The sequence below is a fragment of the Podarcis filfolensis genome (assembly GCF_964270895.1).
Source record: "Podarcis filfolensis genome assembly, chromosome: 2".
In the NCBI taxonomy this organism is placed as follows: Eukaryota; Metazoa; Chordata; class Lepidosauria; order Squamata; family Lacertidae; genus Podarcis; species Podarcis filfolensis.
This window is the reverse complement of record NC_139605.1, coordinates 54,920,025-54,941,581: the sequence shown is the minus strand read 5'-3', so window position 1 is coordinate 54,941,581 and position 21,557 is coordinate 54,920,025. Positions and strand designations below refer to the sequence as shown.

The window sequence follows — 21,557 nt, the reverse complement described above, 5'->3', positions numbered from 1 at the left end:
TAAACTAGAACACAAGCAATGAAATCTTCATCCCCATGGAGCGGAATTAAGCAGCACTTACCCTTGGAAGTCAGTATCAACAAGCAGCCGGACCAGAATTCCTGTCACAGCCACAAGGATTGGATAGTGATCTACGCTCTCCAGTCCTAGGGAAGAAAGCAGGTATTTCAAATTACAATCACTTCTATGAAAAGTTAGTTTGTTGACTTCCCTTGAGCACCCCTTTTTATCTTCTTAACTATAGCAGAGGACAAATCTAGCATAGGACTGCACTGAGGAACACCACCAGCCTAAGTTTTCAGGAGACCAGGAGGAGATAAATGTTTGTATTAATTCATTTAAAGATTTGTACTACTACATCCATCAGCTTCATCAGGTCTTTGCTAGAGCACCATAAGATCAAATGAGTCCTCCTCAACCACCACTCCCAGCATGGACAACTCTGGACAAAACAGAATGAACCTCCTTGGCAAACAGGAAATCTTAGAGGTAAGTGACAAACACTAGAGAAAGCACTTGCTCATCTCTGCTAATGCCACTGTCTGGTTTTCTATTAGAAGGGCACGTAAAAGGATTGTGCAAAAAAATTGGAATTGTGCTAAGCCCTTCAGTAGTGGTCCAGCATTCCTCCACCTTCCAGTCAGCATACAATCCCCCGAGTCACCCAAACACAGAGTGTTTCTCAAGCACATAACCTTGAAAACGGCACTTGAAGACAGGTCTGAAGAAGTGCTGAGTGATGATTCCAATTTTCTCCTGCTTCTAGGTGAGCATGAAAGTAGCCAATGCTTTGAAATGTGGAAGACTTAATGGTGGTCACACATGCCAATATGCCCCATGTTTCCAACAGGGCAGAAGTGCTCGAGCTGGGATAATGGGGGTATGACTAAAACAATGCTCAAAATTTTAAGGGAAGCGGAGGGGGGGGGTAAAACAAGCTTGTCCAAATTTAAAATTAGGCACACTTCAGAGACAACTTTCTTCAGGATGACAGCTATTTATATGGTCCTTTACTCCACATGCTTACGACCATACCTATTCCAGAATGTTCTTTCTATCACACTACTTACGTCACACAGATGCCAAATGAATAAATCCATCAACGAATAGGAAAGTGTAAAAATGTGTGGGAGTGTGTGGATCTTTTTATGCTCTCTCCATTCACAATCTCAGTTTTCAATGAGGGCTGAGCCCTTGTTCCCCAAGAAGGAACACAAGGGCTCATTGACTCAGCAATATTGTTTACTTCCTAATACTGATCAGTATGACATGGATCTGCAGCAGTGTGTGCCACAGCAGTTATTTAATAATGCTGTGTGAAGGAAAAGGGTCCATGCTCTGCGGGAGGGGGCGGGGACAGGCAGAGAGTGCACACACTGCTAACACATGCTGTCCTTTTCTCATCATAAGACACCAGAATAACCAGCCAAAATGAAGGGCTAAAGATAATGGAGCTATAGTGTAAGTGGAATCTAGTCAGCAATTTTGCAGTTAAATGCAGCTCCTGCTCATTCACCGGTACCACTCTCTGACAGCTTTTAGTGCGGAAGCAGGACATCTTGCCTCCCTAAAGATTACTTTGCAATTTAACAAGCTCTGTACAAGAATGGATTCCTTCACCCTGAGTAGGTGGGCACACAGCCATCACTTAATGACTGCTTACTGTTTAGAGCCAAAAGATCCCATTTCCCATCATTGCAGGTTTTATGCATTTCTGTAAGCAGCGAAGGCCAAGACCACATAGGGCTTCCTTTTGGGATTGGATGCTATCTTTCATTCTCACGTGTGCTCTGCTGGGCTCTTGCCTATCTGAAGAGCGGATGGGAGGGAGCAGTGGCATCAATGGAAGCTGCACTGACACCATAATCAGAGATAAAAGGTCAACACAGAATTCTCCCCACAGACATTTCCTATCTTGTTGTTCAAAGGACTGGGAGTGGGTGAAGCCCCTGTGCAGACACAATGAATGTCCACAACCAGGTCAGAGTTTTTGTCTTTCTTACCTAGCTTTGCCTACTCTTTAGTGGTAGTGGCTCTGCAAGGTCTCAGACAGCTTTGCCATCACCTTTGAGCTCCTTTGAATTAGAGCTGCCAGGGACTGAACCTGGAACCTTCTGCATGCAAAGCACATCCTCTACCACTGAGCTATGGTCCCTCTCCCAAAGCAGGACTGACTGCAAGGTGGCTGGGAAGGAAGCTCACCTGGCAGACGAAGATTGACCACTCTGTCAAACAAGTTCCGCTCAGCTGTCACACGATTCAGCACCTGATTTAGCAGCTGTGGAGAAGGAAGAAGAGATGGCAGAATGATTAAAGCAGAAGATACAAGTTCTCTCTCTGCACACTTGAAGAGATGCACATATGCTACTCCTGATACTTTCCAGTCTGATCATCAGGGTTTAGACAACTCAATTCCCTCGGATTCAGAAATCTCTCTACAACAGCAGGCACAATATTGGGCACTGCATTGTAATAAGGTGTGTTGGGATACAGAAAAGGGCCTTGAGGGTAGTTCCTTCCTTTATGCCTTGGAACTATCTGCCTTTCAGACCCACAATAGCAGAGGACGGTCTTCCAAGAACATATATTTTACAGCAAATGGTGAGATACTAGATGGATGCATGATAACGCTCTGTGTGGCCCTAGATTTCATGACACGGAGGATACCCATCAGCAGGGCTGCTCAGAAAAGAAATATGACAGGCCTCTCTGTGACCCATTAGAATGACAACAGACCTGAGCCTTCAGCAATAACAGACTGAAAATGTGGCTCGGGTTGCATCAGCTCACATCTCAGGCTGTGGACACTTTCAATGAAAAAACTCTTAGAAGGCAAAACAGCTCTTAATTCCATGGATGGATGGGGTCCCTTTCTAATAAGCCAAATTTCCACATGCATACATTGGAACCTTAGCACAAAGGTACATGCAAGGTTGTGCAGAGATATTTGATTTAAAGAAGTTGAGCAAAATGAGGAAATAGCCAGCAGTGAGTCATCATTCCAGAGAGCAAGCTGATGCTTCAACTAGAATGTGGCAGAATTCTGAAAGTGGCACCCAAAGAACATTTGGCACATTGCTTTCCCCTCCAGCGATAAGTACTGCACTGTTTTAAGAAACAATTCATAAAAGCCTTTCGAAGAGTTCATTTCAAAATTAAAACCTGACATTTTTGGTCAACCTATTTTCAAACACTGCACTGTAGTTGGTTGTGTGAACAGATGTGCTCGGAACAAATATGAGTGGTTTGGTTACTTCATCTGCATGTAACTGCTTATAGGTGGTTCTGCTGTGCCGCAAGCCTCTTTGCATGGCCAGTCATCGCATGACAAGTCAAACTAGGTTTCCAGATGGATCTGCTACAGTGACCCATGCAAACAAGTCCCAAGTGACATGCACACCTTGCCCTCCCCATCTTTAAGCATCAGTGTCTACATCTATAAGTTTCATGTTCTCCATTGTTACCTAATGGCTAACGGCTGTATGATTTAGCAGCTTCACTCAAGTGGCCATGTAATCTTCCCAGGACATCTGCTCATCAACTGTCTGGTCATATGGTGGCCAGGCTGACCATGGACAATGGAAATGGAACATGCAAGGCTACCTGTCTGGGCCTTTGGAACCTGATATTGTTGATGGTGGTTGGTGTTTCGGCTTTGTGTTGCTAGTTTTCCTTAATGAACTTATGATTTTATTCTGTTTTATTTTATATTTGTATTACATTGTAAGCTGTGCTGACAGCCACCTTGTGCTCCAATCTGGAGCAAACAGGTGGAGGGATATGAAAACATTGAAATAAATGAATGAATGAATTATTCTGTCTGTACTGGTCTGATGCATGTGAGTATGAATTGATGTTTGACAGAAAAGGTGATTTACTGATACATCATGCTTTAAAAGCTTTAAGTAAACCATAGGGGGCATTAAGGCATTTGAAAAAGGAAGCAAGGGCTGAAGCCCAGAGAAGGAGATTCTTAGGAATATCATTGGGAAGGGGTACAGATTGGCTTATCCTTCCACTTCTTGAAATGTTTGGCTGTCTTTACTCTGGAGTTCTTTTCCAGGAAGAAATTAAGGCTTACCAAAGATGAAAGAGGGCAGTGAACTGGAGACCTTGCTGCACACATACAATCTCCGAATAATCACTAATAGAGTAAGACAGTAGTGGGGGAGGGAAGGGGAGAGCCAGCCTGCAGTTTGTATAAGTTAGCCCCTAAACTTGCTGGTGACACATTCTTTTAGAATAATATAGTTCACACTGGTAACTGTGACTGTGCCAAATGGCAGCACCCACATCCTCAGCTAAAAACCTTTGCCCCTTGCCATGTACCCAACCTAATGTTTTCCTGTGGAGAAGTGAGTACCTGTGCAAGTCTCCTGAGTAATAGCTCTGATGAGGGGCGACTCCAGTCCAGGAAGATCTCAGGAGCCAGTGTGACCGTCATTTCCAAGACCCTGAGCAGGCTCACTGACAGGTCAAAGCACGTTGCACACACCTTCAACTGGCGACTGTCTACAAAGTTTCTTTCCAGGCGCTCTGCAGCTTGCTGGATCTGCCCAAGCAAAACAGATGCAGCTTAATGTAAGAACTGGAAGGGGGAGCAGCTGTTCTCCTCACACTTGCCCCTAACCCTCCCCGCTTTTCCAGTTCATGCACAAGTCAGCTCAATCCCAGCATCCCACAAGAACTGTGCTGCAAACTGCTACTGACACCTAATAAGGAAAGGACTTTTGTTTTTGTCCTCCAGGATGACAGGCAGAGGCTTACTCCTTCAATCGGATTTATTCCGGATCCAAAACTCTCACCTCCTGAATCATGCCAATGAACTCTGAGAAGGCCCAGTTCAGCTGGTTAAGCACACTGTTGAGGAAACTGGGTGCCATTTCACGGTCACTCCGCAGCAGGTCCGCCATGTGTCGCTGCAGCAGGGTGGAGGGACAAGGCTCTGGAATGAAACAACAGCGGCTTCTTAAGAGGCCACACTACCGGAAGGTGCTGGGCAGCTGCTGCCCAAGCCCAGCCTGTTTCACTGCCATCGTGTGGAAATGGGGAACAGTTTATAAGTTTATACGTATGTGCCCCTTTCACTGCATTCAGCTTCATTTTGTCTCTCAAAAATCACAAGGAATTCTTGGAGCCTCCTCCCAGCAGAGGCCCTCTTTACAATAAGTAGAGGCGGCAGCTGCCCTCCAAGGCCAGCTCTCACACATGGACTATTCTGAGCCTGTCCCGTCTCCAAGGCCCAGAGCTCTTTGCCATAATGCCGGTCTGAATTAGCTGGGATGTGGTCATGCACATTTGCTGTCTCTCTGCAAGTAAGAAGCTGTGCCCTGCAGCTGAGCTCAAGCCAAGCATCCCTCCTGCTCATCCCCACAATGCCCTAGGTCAGCTCAGCACTAATCTCTCCTGAAAGCAGCATCACAGTAGCTCCCTAGCAGGGAATCAGCACCCAAGACAGACAGTCCCACTCCTCTCTGTCAGCATGGCACATGTTCACACTTGTTTGCCCATTTCCGATCAGGGCGAGAAATCTAAAGGGGAGGGGGAATTAAACCCAACTCTTTTCCAGCCTGCCCATGGAACCCAAAAGCAAGCCTGAAACAGGGGTGCATTTTAAATGTTCTCTCTCTCTCTCTCTCTCTCTCTCTCTCTCTCTCTCTCTCTGTGTGTGTGTGTGTGTGTGTGTGTTAGCTACAGGAACTTTGCTAGCTCTTATTAATAAGTCCTCCTCATCAGAGTCTTAAAGCAGGGCCATTTGTTTCCTCACTTCCCTTAGACACAGGGAATAAGGTAAAACTTTTCACAATGGAACTATAACCCAGCAGCAGATACTACTGACATCACTAGGACTGCAGCAGTGGAAAAAGAAATCTGAGATACACTGATGGCACCCCACCCCAGGAGCACACCTTACATCACTTTTCCCTCCTTTGGAACATGCTAGAGATCAGATGTAAACCAGGAGGAAGTTGTCAGGCAGAGCCGGATTATCGAAGCTTCAGTTTTGCACTGAAATGAAATCCCTGCCAAATGAGAGTCCCAAAGTGACACACATGTGAGAGCACTGCTTGCTTTCAAGAGAATGCAGCTGAAAGGCTCACAACTGTGAGAATAAGCTTTAAGAGCTCTTCTAGCCAACCTCTTAACAGCAGGACCTATAACTCAAGTCTCAAAAAACTAGCCAGTAGAGGACTAAGCTAGAAGGATGTATGTGCATGTTCTCCTCTCTTAGGAGCCAGCCAGTCCCATCATCGCTTTAGTTACTAAAGGGGGCCCTAGACAGGAAATGAGCATGAGTTGTCCCTTAATAAACTGAGGCTGCAGAGCAAATGACGACTAATCACTGGTGTGCCCCTAAATTGCCCATCAACATTAGGCAAGCATAGCAGTAACTCAGGCACAAAAGGCGAGGGATTGTAACAGGACAGGCAGAGAGGTGAGCTGACTTTCACATTCAGATATTCCATCCCAAGTAATGGCCAGAGCACACCTGATATGTCTTCCATTGTCTGTGCTCCAATCTCTCCCTGCAGCATCACAAAGACCTGCGAGAGGGGGGTGGACTCAGCCCCTCTAGGGCAGTGTCCCAAGGACAGCTGGTAAATAGGCTCCTTTCAATTAACTTGGTATTAATTATTCATTCAAGTACACCTCAAAATAGCAGAAAGCAGGATCACTAGCCAAAGGATCCTGTGCCCTGTCTTAGACCTTTCGGAGCCACATGGAGGAAATCACTGGCAGACAGTGATGACCTTGCCGACACCTAGAAAAGTGAACCCAATTGCATAGGTGTCCCAAGGTCATTCAATGACCGCACCCCCAGGGATGGAGTTTCATGACAGCCTCAGCAAAAACAGCCAGCTTATTAGCCTGCAGAACTGGGCCAGAACTGGAGCTAGCAGTTTCAGGAAAGCTGTATCTGCTCAACCTTTCTGTTCCCTGTTGTGTCCATATTTTCAGAAGGAGAGGTGTAAAAAAAAAAAAAAGTGGAATGGAGAAGAATAAAGAGGAAAAGGACAGTTGACACCACAGCCACAAGGGGAAACTGCTATGGAGAGCACATTAACAGCACCTACACATATTTGCTGTGGACTCGTAATATTCCCTCCACACTAAAGGGAGAGGCATACTTAACCACCCACCCTGAGGCACATTTGACAGGTCACCATGACAAACATTTGGATGGCTCTTAGGACCATCACTTGGGGCAGCCAGACTCATCCCGCTTTATCTTTCTACCCCATCGTTTCCAAAGGACCGGCTTGTGCACCAAGGGTGGGAGGGGAAAAGGCTCTACTAGAGGGCTATAAAACTATGTCACCACCATACAAAGGGAAGACAACAGGAAACTTACTCTGGAAACTAGCAACAGAGAGATCTCCTGGGCCCCAAAAAAAGCAGAAAAGAAAAAAGCAAAACAAAACAAAGAGAGAAACATTATAGATGCAAGTTTTCTTAGAAGGGTCAAGCAGGTGTTACTACTGCCACCTTCTGCTGGGCTGTGAGGTTAGTCATTCTGTCCCGGCATTATATGCTCTCTTAGAGAAAGAGTGCAGGACCAACTCATAACTTGCCATCCACTCAGCAACACAGATGCCATCATTCTCTTCACTACATCAATAACTACAGACGAGAAGCCAAAGCTCCCCCTACAGCTTGTAACTGGAGTCTCTCAGAGATCCTTGCCATGCTGGATACAAAGCCATTCTGAGTACTGTGGTAACACTGGAAGACCAGCCTGATTACTAAACCATGGCTGCCATAAGTGAGTGGCAAATGCCTCAGAACAAAGTAGGACTAACATTCACAGAAGAAGACCAGCCCAGAGCTGCAAGAGAAGCAGTGCCTGCTGGATCCAATGTACCACCAATGCCAATCAACTTGATTTCCTTAGAAAAATCAATTTTACTCCTTAAGACTATAACCTGGTGTGCCTTTGGGGATGCTTTCACACTTTGTCAACTCATGCCTGCTCTGGCCATATGCTGCTAAAATGTTTTGTCTCCTATAAATATACACCAGAGCTTTTTTGGTCATCACCTAGTGAACCAGTGAAAACAACCAGGGTGATCACAATTATATGGAGGTGGTGTTTTGTTTTGTTTTGTTTTAAGGTTTTGCACTCAAAAATAGAAGAGAGCTGGGTGAGGGTGTTAATAAGAAAACTTTCACCCTGAGTTTGCCACACACATTTAAGTTAGGGACAGAGACAACTTGTTTATATTACATGGCATCAGGAGCCCTCTAGCTCCCAGACACAGACAGGATCCACTGGTGCCGATTATTGTGCCAACAGACAGCAGCAGTGTGGGGGCACCACACAACAGGATCCTGCCCTTCTTGTACCAGTCAACAGCTAACCAGATTAGGATAATCTCAGTTACAGGACTGCATTTACCCACAAGCTGTAATGGCAAAGCAACACATCTCCACTCCCTATCCCCCACTCACTCTGCAAGCTGGGGAGATTGGCATCTTCTGGCTTGGTTTTCAGGAGATGAGGAAGCCGTGTGTACCTGTATCCAAATCCACAGCCCTACAGGAGAGGGGGGGAAGGGAGAAATGTCTGCTTAGAAGACCTCGCATTATCTCCCAACAAGGAACATGGAGACCCTCTCGCCAGAAGCAGGTAACAAAGTTCAAACAAGAAGTTAAGGGAAAGTTCAAACAGAGGGGAAACCACTGGTTTTAAAACTACAAGCTGGAAATTCTGAACAAATGTGGAAGCAGAGGGTATCTGTTCTTACTCGCCACAGTCGTACAAGGATCCAGTTGGTCTGGGCCCAGGGTCTTTGCTCGTACGGGGCCAACAGGTTCTTCATCATGGATATTCGCCTGCCAGAGTAAAACAAACAAGTCAGCCAACCACCATGAAAACAGCACCAAGGTTAAAAAGTGGGGGTTTGGGAAGGATTCAAGGCAAGATGTTTAGTTTACTTGAGAGGGAAGTATCAGAAGTGCAATGTGAGGAAACAAGGGGAGCAGCAGCTTCCACACAAAAGGGATTATAAGTATAGGAATCATGCCTGGTTCAGAGAAGAAGAGAGAAATAATCCTCTTCCAGGACATATAATATTTTTCAGGAATGGTGAAACCAAGAACTTACTGTAGTTCTGGAATCCTCTCTACAGCACGGAGTGAGTGTGGGTAGCAAACATAGCTGGCCAATGCCTGCATTAGGGAGTCTCTGATGTCTGAATGTGGAAACAAGACAGAATGTAAGTGGAGTAGGGATAATAGGGACATAGATTGCCAGAAAAATACTTCAGATATTGTGGTGCAATTGCATACTTAGGGTTGCCATACGTCTGGGATTTCCTGGACATATTCAAAATACTGCAGTGGGCAGTAGTGTCTGGGCAGAAATCGGAAATATGTGCAGTAAAATTTGGACGTATGGCAACCCATGTCAGTAGTGCCATTGTTGCTGATTTTTCATAAATATAGCTCAAAAACAGAAACTTTTCTGTCCAGATTTTCACTGTGTGAAATATTGCAAGCATAGTTTACTACAGTTACAGGACTAGTAAGCAGGACAGGATATAAAGACAAATGTCAAACCCAAAAATAATAATTGAATTCTGCAATGATCTGAGGTGTTAAAAACATTAAAAACAGACACCCTTACTATTCAAGAAGTATCAAGTAGAAATAAAATTAAAAAAACAGCAAGCATGAGCTTAATTTTCTTTCCCCCAATCACATATGCATGTGCGCACGCATGCACACACATAACACCTACAGCCCAGGATGACCTTTGGAAAACAGGAGCTGCCTTACCAGTTCCCACAATCCTTGAGTCAGCAAAGTGCTTGGCTAAAATGGCAGCGAGGTGAGTCAAAGTCTCTTCGTAGCCTGAAAAGAAAAAGTTCAGAATATCAGGATGCAGGAAAAAAAACCCACAGCTATAGGATATAGCAGCTGCAGCAGAATGAATTTCTAGAATGAGCTTTCAGATTTACAGAGAGAAAACACGGTCCAAGTATGGAGGATGGGCTACCACTTGTCTGAGTCTCTAGCAGGCAAGTCAGGAATCAAGCTTAAAGTTTAAGAGAATGATGGCAGGAAGTCTGCACAGCAGCATTTGGTGTTGCCAACTTTACCTTACCACTTAACCAGAAGCATCGGAAGTAAGTGGGAATGTCCATAGAAGTTCTTTTACACACCTGGTTAGAAAGCAGCCATGTAGGCTGTGGACTGGGTTCATCTCTTTGACTAGTATAGGCTTTCTGAGACATGCATATAATCAGTACAGGAATAGCAGTTGTTGAATTTGATAAAATTAGCCTGGACACTTCCCTACAGTTAAGCAAATTCTTAGTAATAATATACAGTAGTCCCTTTGTATAGGACTAATACCCGCATAACACAGCTAAAATAGGAATACTGAACTGTGTTATGGAGCAGCTTTGGGGTAGACAGAAGAATAAAGACTGGGGAAATTGTAGATGGGATGGGGGTTAAAAACCTATTCCTCAGTGCTGTAGCTCTGATCTAAAATCCACCACAAGCTTTTGACATTTGAGGTGGGGGGGGGGGGGAGAGTGGACAATCCAATCACAGATCTCCTGGTGTCATATCTGGCTTCATCCCCAAAATGAAAGAGATTGTGGCTCTCATAGAGTACCACCTACAGAGAAAAAACAATATGCTGAAATACAGAGCCTCACTTCCAAAAAGCTTGCAGCCAAAAAGGAGAGCTGAGGAATTTCAGATGGAGGAGTTTGGAATAACTATGAAATAAGAAAATAGATCTTCCAAACCAGTTTTCATAATTACATCTCCAGGGCCAGACTGCACAACACCTGCTCTGACACAATGACAGTATTTTCTCACCCTTCACAGTACTTCAAAAAGGAGGAAATGTATTTTGCATATATTTCCAAAACAATGTAACTGCAGGCTGAGGGCAGAAAACACAACACAATCCAAAACCAGGGACAGAAAACAAGCATAACCACTGGAATTTGAGGAGGCCAAAAACGATGTAAGCAAGAAGGCTTGGTTTGTATGCTTTGCTTGAGCAGTTCTTGATAGTCAATATGATGCAGTTATTTAACCTAATTACGCCTTGAAGTTGCATAGTAAGAATGGCTATTTTCTACATGTTTTGCTACTCTTGCCCTGCAAAATTGCTAAATGACTTTTATTGAAATTCTAAAAACTGTACACAAAGGTCCTTTATGACCGCAACTCTTCAAAAAGGGGATCAGTATAATTACCAGGAGCTGCAGTGTTTCAGGGTAACATCACTCAGATAATGTATAAATACTAAAAAGTTATTAGGCATAAGGGTAGGCAGTCAGGCTGAATAGCATTTAATCAACTTCAGGATGCAGGGGCAAACAATGCTTCTTATAGCTTGCACTAGGCATTATCAAGATGAGAAACCCGGGGACCCGGACTGAAGTTTTGTGTGTGTGGAGGGCAGGACAATTGTGTGAGCAAGTTAAACAGCACCTAATGTGATTAGAAAGTTGAGTACCACTCAAGAGTATCCCCAAATTTTACTCAACAGTAGACCTACTGAATTAATGAACATGACTAAGTTAGGTCTATAATTTCAATAAGTCTACTCTGCGTAAAGCTTGGTTGAATACCACCCCACTGTTACGAAAAAGGAGCAATGCTGCTGAGTGCTCCAGATGGCTGGAAAGCCAAACAGGATGTTGATGTTATGGGACTGTACCGTGGGAACAAGGAACAGTCTATTATGTGCTCTGAGCACCGGATGTTAGCTCAGAGTGTCACATGACCCTGTACCAGAAGTACATGGGTGGAGTTATTTACTCTCTGCTGTGGCTGCTGAGGAGTGCAGACATGTTTCCTCTGCACTGCTGGAAAGACAGAAATAAAGGCATGTAAATACATTTCTGTCTGTCTCTCTCCCCTCCCTGGGGATGGCAGGGGGGAGTGGTTGTGTTCTCCTCACGTTTGAGGAGAATCGGCCGATAGAGATCTGGCCTTGTCTTGCCGGGAGCCGAGACGGGGGAGATCAACAAGGAATCAAAGCCGGGCACCTGGAGAGTGCCAAATTCCTCTGACTGAAGGCTTTGAAGATTCCGACACCCACAACACAGCCAGCATATTTTCAAAACACATCTTTACAACCACTAGGGCACGTTAAGCTAAGGTTCTTTGCAACCCAAATTCTGTGCAGCATGCAATATTCTGTGTGGAGTTCTTATCCCTTTTCTCTTGCGCATTGAATTCTATACACAAAATTACAGATGGTCCTGCTCAGAGGCCCTCTCCGGTTCCCTCCTTCTCCTCCTCACCTGGAAGCTCTTCCATGCTGTTGACAGGACTGAAGTAGTTCTTGAGAGCACTGTAGCTATTCATAGCCACACTCAGATAAAATTCTGGCATAAAAGCAAAGAGCGAACCAATCCTGTCTCCATGCTCAATAGTGCGGATGCATACCCGTAGCAGCCAGTATATATCTTGCATCTTCTCCTGAAAAGGAGCAATTCCTAGTCAGTTTGTATCTCAATTGGCATGAAATAATATATCTAAGTGCAGGGGCAGGGAACCTGTGGTCCAGCAGATGTTGTTGGACTCCAATGCCCATCAGCCTCAGGCAGCATGGCTAACCATCAGGGATGAGGCAAGTTGTAGTTCAGCAACATTTGGGGGGCCACAGGTTCCCCACACCCAGATCAGAGTAAATACTACTGAGGAAATAAAAGAAAAGGAGGTCAACAATTTTGTGCACTCTGGAAAAATGCAGGAAAAATGAATATGAATTTACTACTAAAACGCAAGATTTTTCTTTAATAAAAATGAACTTTACCAGGATTTACTAACAGAAGCACAACATACAAGACTTGGGAAGAAATGGTACAGCTCCATTCAGCACTGGCCAGGCCAGAACCGGAATTTATGGCCCAAGCTTAGGTGAGGCACCTCACTGATATTATATGTACTACTTTCCTTCTCACCTTTGAATAAATGGTAACATTGATCCAAGCAAGTCGGCGACTCAGATGATTAAGTTTCTCTGAGAAAACCTTTTGACTCTTCACCAGTTCATCATGGATGTCTCTTCTCTGAATTGGACACAGAAGGTGGGGATGAAGAGCAATGGTGCATATGTTTTCCTGCTTTCAGAAGCATGTACACAGAAAGTCCAGTACTTCACAAAACCCTTACCACAATCACAGGATGTTCTTTTAATGTTGAGGAAAAGCATGAGCTGCCATGGTCTTTGGCTAGCTACAGTACACACAACTTTTTACACCTAACAATATCCAAGGAATCTTAAGAGGAGTCTTGACACCAATTCCACATTAGACACACCACCACGGAAGTTGAGAATCTATTCCAGTGGTACCTTGGGAAACCAACTTCATTTAACAACTGCTCACACATGAACAGTGTAACACAGGAGACAAGAACTGATGCAAATTCATGACTCCCCTTCCACAAAGATAAAAACCATGTTTTGATGGAAAGGGAGCCATGATCTTGCAGGAGTGTGTGGCTCCGAAGTTTACTTTAACACTCAAGGCGTTGTTGTTTTAATCATTAATCATTAACCAGAAAAAACAACCATCCTATTTTAGCTAAATGGAGAATTAGCCACCATTACTTCTCAGTCTGCCTGCAGAAAATCAGTGAGAGCAATAGAGTGCTGCTCAGCACCTGAATGATTCTCAAGAAAGAGAACAGCTTGCAGGCAATATAGGCCTATTTTAAGGGAGAGTGAATATAACTATCCCCGTGTTATTCTTACCCTCTTTGGGCATCGGCTAATCTTTTCTTCAGTGTCTTTCAGTGCCATAGCATACTCATTCACATCATCGGAAACACCTACCATCTAAAACACAAATAAGGGTCAGTAGTACCAGCTAGAGCTTTTCTGTACAGGTTATAGCACATACTGGATTATTTTCCAAACACTTAACTTGTGGCAGCATCAATACATTGCAGGGCCCAACCCCACAATGAGCCCCTCCCACCAGTCGCTTTCCTGGAGACAGATTTTCAGCTGACAGCCTATAGCAGAACTACATAAGATGGCAGCAGACAGATCCACACCTCTGAAGGTGGGAGATTGCCAGACGGCAATAAAGCAGCAGAAGGCAGGGCAATTTCCAACAGAAAACTGGCAACTCTTGTTCTGTCAGCCGCTATCCCTGCTGAAGCTCTTCTCCCTCAAGGCTATTCGCTTGCAGCTAGACTCACTGTCGATCACAGATCCCTGCTTTGGGACGGAGGAAAGAAGCGGCTGCAAGCGGGATACCAGTGCGGGGAATGGGGATCAGCATCCCTTCTCGCACCTGCTACTTCTCAGAAGGAAATACATGCACATCTATTGTGTTACTGCTGTGTGGTGGCCAACCATGTTCAGAAAGTGCAGGTCTGTCACCAAAGGGTGTAGTTCCACCCAAAAGCAGAGTGCAAGCAAGCATTGTGAGTTGGTATGGTGGCTGCAATCAAAAGCGCCCCACCCTCTGCCAGTGGGCCATGGTGTCTTTGTTAGTGTGAGTTCCAATCCCAGTTGTGCGAATGGGACAGGACTGAAAACTCCCCTGAAATGAATCCTGCTCACCTTACCAAGCTGCTGGTGCACGCTGAGGTTGTACATCATGACTATTCCATCCAAGATTTCCAAAAGAGAATTCTCAGTGATTGGTTGTTCTGGCTCTTCGGCAGGTCTCCCCAATAAAAGGCCCTCATTTCCATGGCTGCCTTCAACTGTCATAAAAACAATGAAACATCCATCACTGTGAAGAAAATGGAACTAAGGCTGGTCTGGTATTCTCTTTTTTAACCATAAAGTTTTGTTAGCCTTTCTGTTCTGAAGGAAAACTTGAACAAACAACTACCTCAAGTCACCAGACATCTTAGTTCAGCTGGTTCTGTTTCGAGGCATATGGACTCTGCCTTTGAACCTACATTTATCCTTCTGAGCCTCATCATCCTGCAGTTTTGTTTACTAAAATAATTAAATATAACCTATTTAACACTGTTTACTCCCAGATCATTTGCACTGGCCTCGCAGTTCTGTTGCTTAGAAAGCACATAGCTTGAATTACAATCGTAGTCCTTTACAACAAATCCAGGCATGGGCTAGCATGCTGGTAGAAATCCTTTCCCTCAGTTAGAAGGCAGAACTTCAGGCTGAAATTATCTATCTACCTACCTACTTACCTACCATTAAATAATTATTAGAGGATCACAGAGCGATTCACAGCATAAAAATACAAAAATGCCTAATAACAAAGAAAACATTAACCACTATGACCCCACATTTGTTATCATTTTGTAAACACCTGATCATGTTGAGAAGTCCAGTTGCTGTAATGATCCAAGCACTGTAAATGATTCAAGAGAGCTCTTATCTACGGTACCAATTATGAATTTAGGATGGCTGAGAACAATGGAAGTCAGCTGCAAGAGACTTGCAAGAATATTGCTACCTTCAGACCTGGACCATTGTTTAAACAGAAAATGTTAACAAAATTTACCCAAATCCTACACAACTTAAAAATGAAGGACAATTTAGGAAAGTGTTACATCTGTTTACTGAATACATTAAAATTAAGGAACATGATTGGCAGCCACTCTCTTTTCATGGATCTCTTCGGAAAAACATTATTGGAAAAACATTATATGTTTATGAATCTGGAATTATAATGTTATTTCTGGAATACTACCACTCCCTCCTCTCACCTTGTATCCTTCTCTCCCCCCCCCCCACTTTCTTGCCTTGATCCCTTCTCTCTTTTGTTGTTGTTGTTATTATTATTGCTTTTTGTGTATTAGAAAGGATTATATATATATACACACTACTCACTGTCCTCCTCTGTCCGTTGTTCCATGTTCAACGTACGAACTTTAACTTTCTCCAAGGCACCTGGTGACCGCCTTGGAGTCATAAGGCTAACAGCTGCAGTGCTGAGAAAACGGTTAGCCCGCCCCAGGGTGGGTGAACTAAGCCAGCTTGGTCTGGCCAAGGCACCTCCGATTGCCAGTGCTGCAGCTGGACGCTGAGAAAAAGAGAGATTGAGAGATAAGAAGTAATATTTGTCCAGCTCTTTCTCTAACAGGAAGAATCAAGCTGGTTTGAACCATGCACAAATCTCCTTTGTTCTAGTTAGGCTCATTTGTAGGACAAGTAGCCGAAATATTTCCTTCTCACTCATGGTAACCTAGAAGAAGAACCAGGGTCTCATACAGGCAAGCATAGCACAGGCAGACATTCAGGACAGGAAAACTTTTACTAGAAAGCACAATTTGTATCCTTATCAGTTATTTCAATAGGGTGGTTTTGAACTGACACACAACCCAGTTTACACAATCCACACTGCAAAATGCATCAGCTTGATTATGCATCAGCTGATGACTGGAATCAATCTTTTAAGGGTCCAAACAGCAACCGGAGTGAAAGAATCAGCACTGGGCCAGACGTAATGGCAATACTGGGCTATCCTGTGCTGTATAGTTCCAAATTCAAGGGGCACAATATTCTTTACAACATGGTCTTATCAGAGGGTGCAGTCACAGATGGTGAAATTGTGCTCACACTGACATCCCTGTGAACTAGCAGACAAGTATCAACCATTCAAATTTCCTGGGCCCAGCATGGGGTATCCTTCCATATTTTTAGGAGTGGGAAATCCTGACCACCTATAACCTTGCCCTTGAGAATCCCAAGGAGATAGAACTTTAGCCTGCAGTTTCTAAAGAGGAACACAAGACAAGCTGCAAGGCAACATTTGCCCACGACGTGAAGACAAAAAATGCAATTGAAGCCAAGCAAAACAAAAGAACTTTTTTTCTTTGCACAGAGTACTTTCTTTAACAAACTGAATCCTTGAATTCCTCATCTTATCAGGCCTTGCATCACATTGTGTCAACAGTTCTCAAAGTTCTCAGAGTAGTAGCTGGTCTTGAGTTTCCACTGAACTTTTCCTGGCGTATATATAGATGAGGCCTGGAGCCTTAAAAAGCACCCCCTGCCCGAGCTTTTCCCACACTTTACTGTGCTCTACAGATTTAGTCACCAAGTCACTATGGTGGCTGCCCCTGCCAACCTTTGGGAACCATCCTCCCCCCTAACATAAATATCTGTTTTCCTGAGTTTTCTGCAAATTACAGATAATTTGGAAGGGGGAATCTTTCGCTTCGTAGCAGGCTTTTTCATTAAGCAGAAGATGGAAGTAGAGGCTGACACTGCTTCTCATGTGAAGTGAGATAAAACCCACCCTCTGCTAGCAAGGGCAACTGAAGTCTTGGGACAGGCCTTTTCTGTCATTTTACATCATGCTTTAGAAAAGGCAAGAAGTGACGGGATCCCCCTTCATTGCTTTCCCCTTCTATATGAGTCTGTGTTAAGTGATCCTCTCTTGTTCCACACCAACCATTGGGGAAGGAGAAAGCAACAAGAGGGCCTCCACCCTGCTTCTTTCATTTCCAAAGTCTTACATGCTTCATGCAGGATTTTTGTAGAAGGCACTCACTACTTCTGCAAATCCTGCCATTTCCCCAAGTTCTCTGTGTATGCCAGGAGATTCAGGACAGGGGGCAGGGAAGAGGAGATTGGTGGAAACCATAAACAACAGGTGACAACTGTGTCAAATCAACACATGGGGCCTTCTATATAAAATCATGTTGCAGTTTCCCTTGTATTTGTTTCTGATATTAGAACTTCCTGACTCAAACTGCAGAGTCATCACTACAATCTTTGGCAAGCCCAGATCCTGACTCAGATGTCTGTGTTAGGACCAACAGCAACTAGCGTTCAATCAGCATTATTGGCATTCTCAGGTTAAGAGTGTAACGCTGCTGATTAATAAGAAATGCAGAGCTGTTGGAGCTTTAAGTGACCATCAGATCTTGCTAAACAGAGAACTCTCCGTTAGCCTGCAAAATTCTGGGCCTGTAGTAGAACCAGCAGGGTTAAAATTAATATAAAAAACCTGAGAAAATAAAAAGGTCTTTGCTTGGCACTGAAGGACAATGAAGCAGGTGCCAGGCCAACTGCTTTGGAGAGAGCATTCCATTACTGGGGTCCAAACACTGAGAAGTCCCTCTCCCTGCTAGTCTCCCACCTCAGGTAACTTTGTTTTCAGAACTGTCCCCTGGCCTAAATATATCTGATTATAGCCTCTTAGAGTCAGGATTTTGGGCTGGATTCCTATGTACACTTTGCTATGGCACCATTAGACTGCTGTACAACCAATACGTTCAACACAAAACTTAGAAAGGCGAATTTCTTAGGTACAATGCATAAAAGTCTCTCTTTACTTGCTTCTCCCATCCATTCAAAACAAATTTATGCTTCCAGGAGGTTCAGTGCTCCTCACTCCTCCCTTATAGACTCCATTGACAGCTGCCTAAGTTAAAACTCATTGCACATGGCATTGTTAGGCTCACTTGTGCTGTTGACACTGCTGACTCTTCATCTTCATCGAGATCATCCATTGTCACCGCCTGAAGTTCTGCAGGGTCAATCAGAATATTTGCCTTTGAAGCAAGCTCATCTGTATGAATAAAATATCAAATACATTCACTGCTAGGTATAATTACCTATGCACATTCAATTTACCACATGCCTTATTTGCAGTATTTTTATTATTATTATTACTGTATACCCCACCATTTTCCTGGTGGGACTCAAAGCAGCAGTACAGCTACCAGAAGGTCAAAGTGCAACACATCAGAAGTGTCAATACTGCTACTGTGTCTTCACTAAGGCTGCAATCCTATGCACAGTGGGACTTGCTGAATTCAGTGGGATGTACCTCTGAGTATACACCCACAGGACTGCACTGTAAATGATCAGATCTGGTGGCAAAGGCATAGAAGAGGATCAACGCTCTTCCCAGCCATTTGTCCACTCAAAAACTCCCCCAAAGATAAAATATACTAGAACCTGTATTTTTTTTATTTCTCAGGAAGAAAAGCACCTGAAGAGGCCAAATTTGAGTGGAGAAATAGCTGGGAAAGAAAATGCTAAAGCATCTGTTATGCACTTTAAAAAAAAGGTATTAAGTGGCGTGGGACAGCCCATTGCCAGTAGTCATTCTATATAGACTTAGAACATGCTGTGAAAAATCAAATATGGTTAGGTATGCATTTTTGGGTACAGAAAGTATTGATCTAATGTGTAGAGACCTTTTCTATTCTAATTAATTGAAGAAGCTTCTGGAAGCTTCTCTGTGTGATACAAGCTGGAAATTTGTAGCTGACAAGCAAGATACTATTCTGTCTAGAAACAAGCAGAAGATTCCTGGTGTTTTGGTTATTCCTTCAGAGAAGCTGAGCAGCCGTTTCAAACTGGTTCTGTTCTCTTTTTCTGTCATGCTGACTATAAGAACAGGCCAGAAGGAGCCTGAGTTTCTCTTTTCTTCTGGTGTGGTGGTTTGTATATAACATGCTTAGTGCTAAGGTTTCAGTCTTATTGTAAGTTTAAGTTTAGTCTGCTGCAACTGGATTTATTATGGATTGTGCCAATCTTGAAGATATATGTATTTGTGACTATTATGCTCATTTACCTTCAGTAGTAAAGCTCTGCAGGATGAAGAATTAATTGCCTCTGGTCTATTTTTTGGGAATCCTGCAATGTGTTTAAGTTTTTACTCTGCTAACTTTACGATGAAGTCTGCTCTAGATCAATATGAGCAGTACCAAATAACAAATATGCTTTCTGACACCTACACACACACACACACACACCCACACACCATATTGTTATGCTTTATCGTTTTACCTATAAACAGACAACTGAAGGGTGGTATTTATTTTTAATGACTAAAATAAAATGCTCCCGAATGCAAACTGTACTTTTTCCAGATCGTCTTACTGATTCTAATAGCTATTTCCTTTTATGTGCGTTTTGCCTTGGAGGCTGCTCCCAAGGCAGAGAAAGGAGCATCCAGACCCTAGGTGGAATGGACAAGTCAGTCCAATAAGAGCCAAAAAATTGGGTAGGAAAATCTTGGGTCTCCCCCAGGGTGAACAAAAACAAGATTCATAAAAGGGTCACACACAATCTTCAAAATGTAATTTGGAGCTTGTATTTCATATTCTCTTATCTCTACCAAGCAGATGGCCAAGCAGCCCCAGTGCCCTAAAGCCTGGCTCTGCTGATCTGAAGAGCACCTGAAAGAGGAAAAAGCAAGTCCTAATTGGAATCTCACAGGCCAAGAGGCATCAGCTGCCACTTTATCGTCAAGTCCCAGGAGAGCAGTTCTTGTTTTTAGCTTCAGAGGCCGTACACATATCCTTGAAGAGGACTGAGCTATTTAAATTAGCTAGAATAGATTTGCATGTAAATTAACAAGTCAAAAAAATTACCACACTTATGTCATGGCTGCTATTTGATAATCAAGTTAAAATACATAGTTTTAAAGGAAGGTCACAAGTGAAGACAACTAAGCCTTTGAAGAAGATGCCAAGTTAGCATCTGCCTGTTTGAGCAAATAAATGACATTCTGAGTTTCCCAGTATCCCTAGTATTTAACGAAGTGAAAATAGAAAAGGACCTTTCCAACCTTGCCGGGATCACTTAGGGGACCTAGAAACCAGCAGGCTTCTGAGTCCAAGTACCAGGCAGAACCAAAGCTTTCACACACAGATACGTAGCTCCACAAAGAGATGAAGCTAATTCTGTGACACTCCGGCCCCATCTTTTACTTCCCTCAATAATTTGCTCCTGCAGCAGATCTTCCACATCATATGCTTCCACATGAATTAATGGAACACAACAAAACAAGCACTTGCCTTTGAGGGTCTTCTTGAGATGAGACAAGAGTCCCCCAAGTCGCTGGAGGTCAAAGTAATCCACCTTCCCATTATAGAAGAGCTGAGGGGGGACATATGCATCTGTGGGAAAAGATGTTTCATATGTATTTATGGAGAAGTCCAAAGAAAGCTAATCTTCAATGAGTGCAAATAATCAGAGCCGCAGTTACAAGACATCCACCTGCCCTAGCCAACTCTCCCTCTGGTATGAGGGGGAAGAGAAGTCAACAGAGCACTGAAAATTGGTACTGAACAAAGAAAGCTAAAATGCATTCACCCATAGCCCCTTTGAGGGGCTATGGCAAGGCTGGCATACTGATGAAGATGACTTTCTTCTCTGCTACATGTCTGCACAACAGTGAGGACTAGGTCCACTTTTGGATGGGCATCGTTTCACTGCGGGATGCAAAATGTAAGAAACGTTGTCTTAAATGTCTCTAATTTTGCATTTTTGGGTGAAGAGATAGAATTTGGTTACACACAACTCGGGAAATTCCTGAATGATACAGCCTTCTTCAAAATGCAATCACATACAAAGACCAATATTCCCATTTGTGCATCTTCGGAAATTACCTTCACTGCTCATTGCTAAAGGGTTCTTCATGTTGTACTCATCCCAGTAATGTTTCAAGGCCGAGATGAGTCGATGCAAGAAGCACACCATATACTCTGGAGGACACAGCACAGTCAGATTCTAAGGACAAAAAACGACAAGGCTCTACTGTTAACAGAACAGTTGAGGAGCCATGCTGAACAGTTGAGGAGCTATGCTTCTCCATCCCCTCAGATGTGTGTGATGCACA

General features: G+C 43.7%; 1 protein-coding gene across 4 annotated transcripts in view; it reads right to left on the bottom strand.

Moving 5' to 3' along the window:
• The window catches only part of RNF123 (ring finger protein 123), an 88,882-nt gene that overhangs the window by 41,639 nt on the left and 25,686 nt on the right, over positions 1 to 21,557 (bottom strand). For all 4 annotated transcript variants that reach the window (XM_083603255.1, XM_083603256.1, XM_083603257.1 and 1 more), the window contains exons 20-35: positions 21,328 to 21,448; positions 20,734 to 20,835; positions 18,385 to 18,491; positions 15,803 to 15,995; positions 14,555 to 14,700; positions 13,736 to 13,819; positions 12,942 to 13,049; positions 12,279 to 12,456; positions 9,781 to 9,855; positions 9,107 to 9,194; positions 8,748 to 8,835; positions 8,452 to 8,536; positions 4,806 to 4,945; positions 4,364 to 4,552; positions 2,203 to 2,278; positions 62 to 146 (exon numbers count right to left, since the gene is read on the bottom strand). In XM_083603255.1, the coding sequence (XP_083459381.1) occupies positions 62 to 146; positions 2,203 to 2,278; positions 4,364 to 4,552; positions 4,806 to 4,945; positions 8,452 to 8,536; positions 8,748 to 8,835; positions 9,107 to 9,194; positions 9,781 to 9,855; positions 12,279 to 12,456; positions 12,942 to 13,049; positions 13,736 to 13,819; positions 14,555 to 14,700; positions 15,803 to 15,995; positions 18,385 to 18,491; positions 20,734 to 20,835; positions 21,328 to 21,448 (1,865 nt within the window). The remainder of the gene's footprint in view (positions 1 to 61; positions 147 to 2,202; positions 2,279 to 4,363; positions 4,553 to 4,805; positions 4,946 to 8,451; positions 8,537 to 8,747; positions 8,836 to 9,106; positions 9,195 to 9,780; positions 9,856 to 12,278; positions 12,457 to 12,941; positions 13,050 to 13,735; positions 13,820 to 14,554; positions 14,701 to 15,802; positions 15,996 to 18,384; positions 18,492 to 20,733; positions 20,836 to 21,327; positions 21,449 to 21,557) is intronic.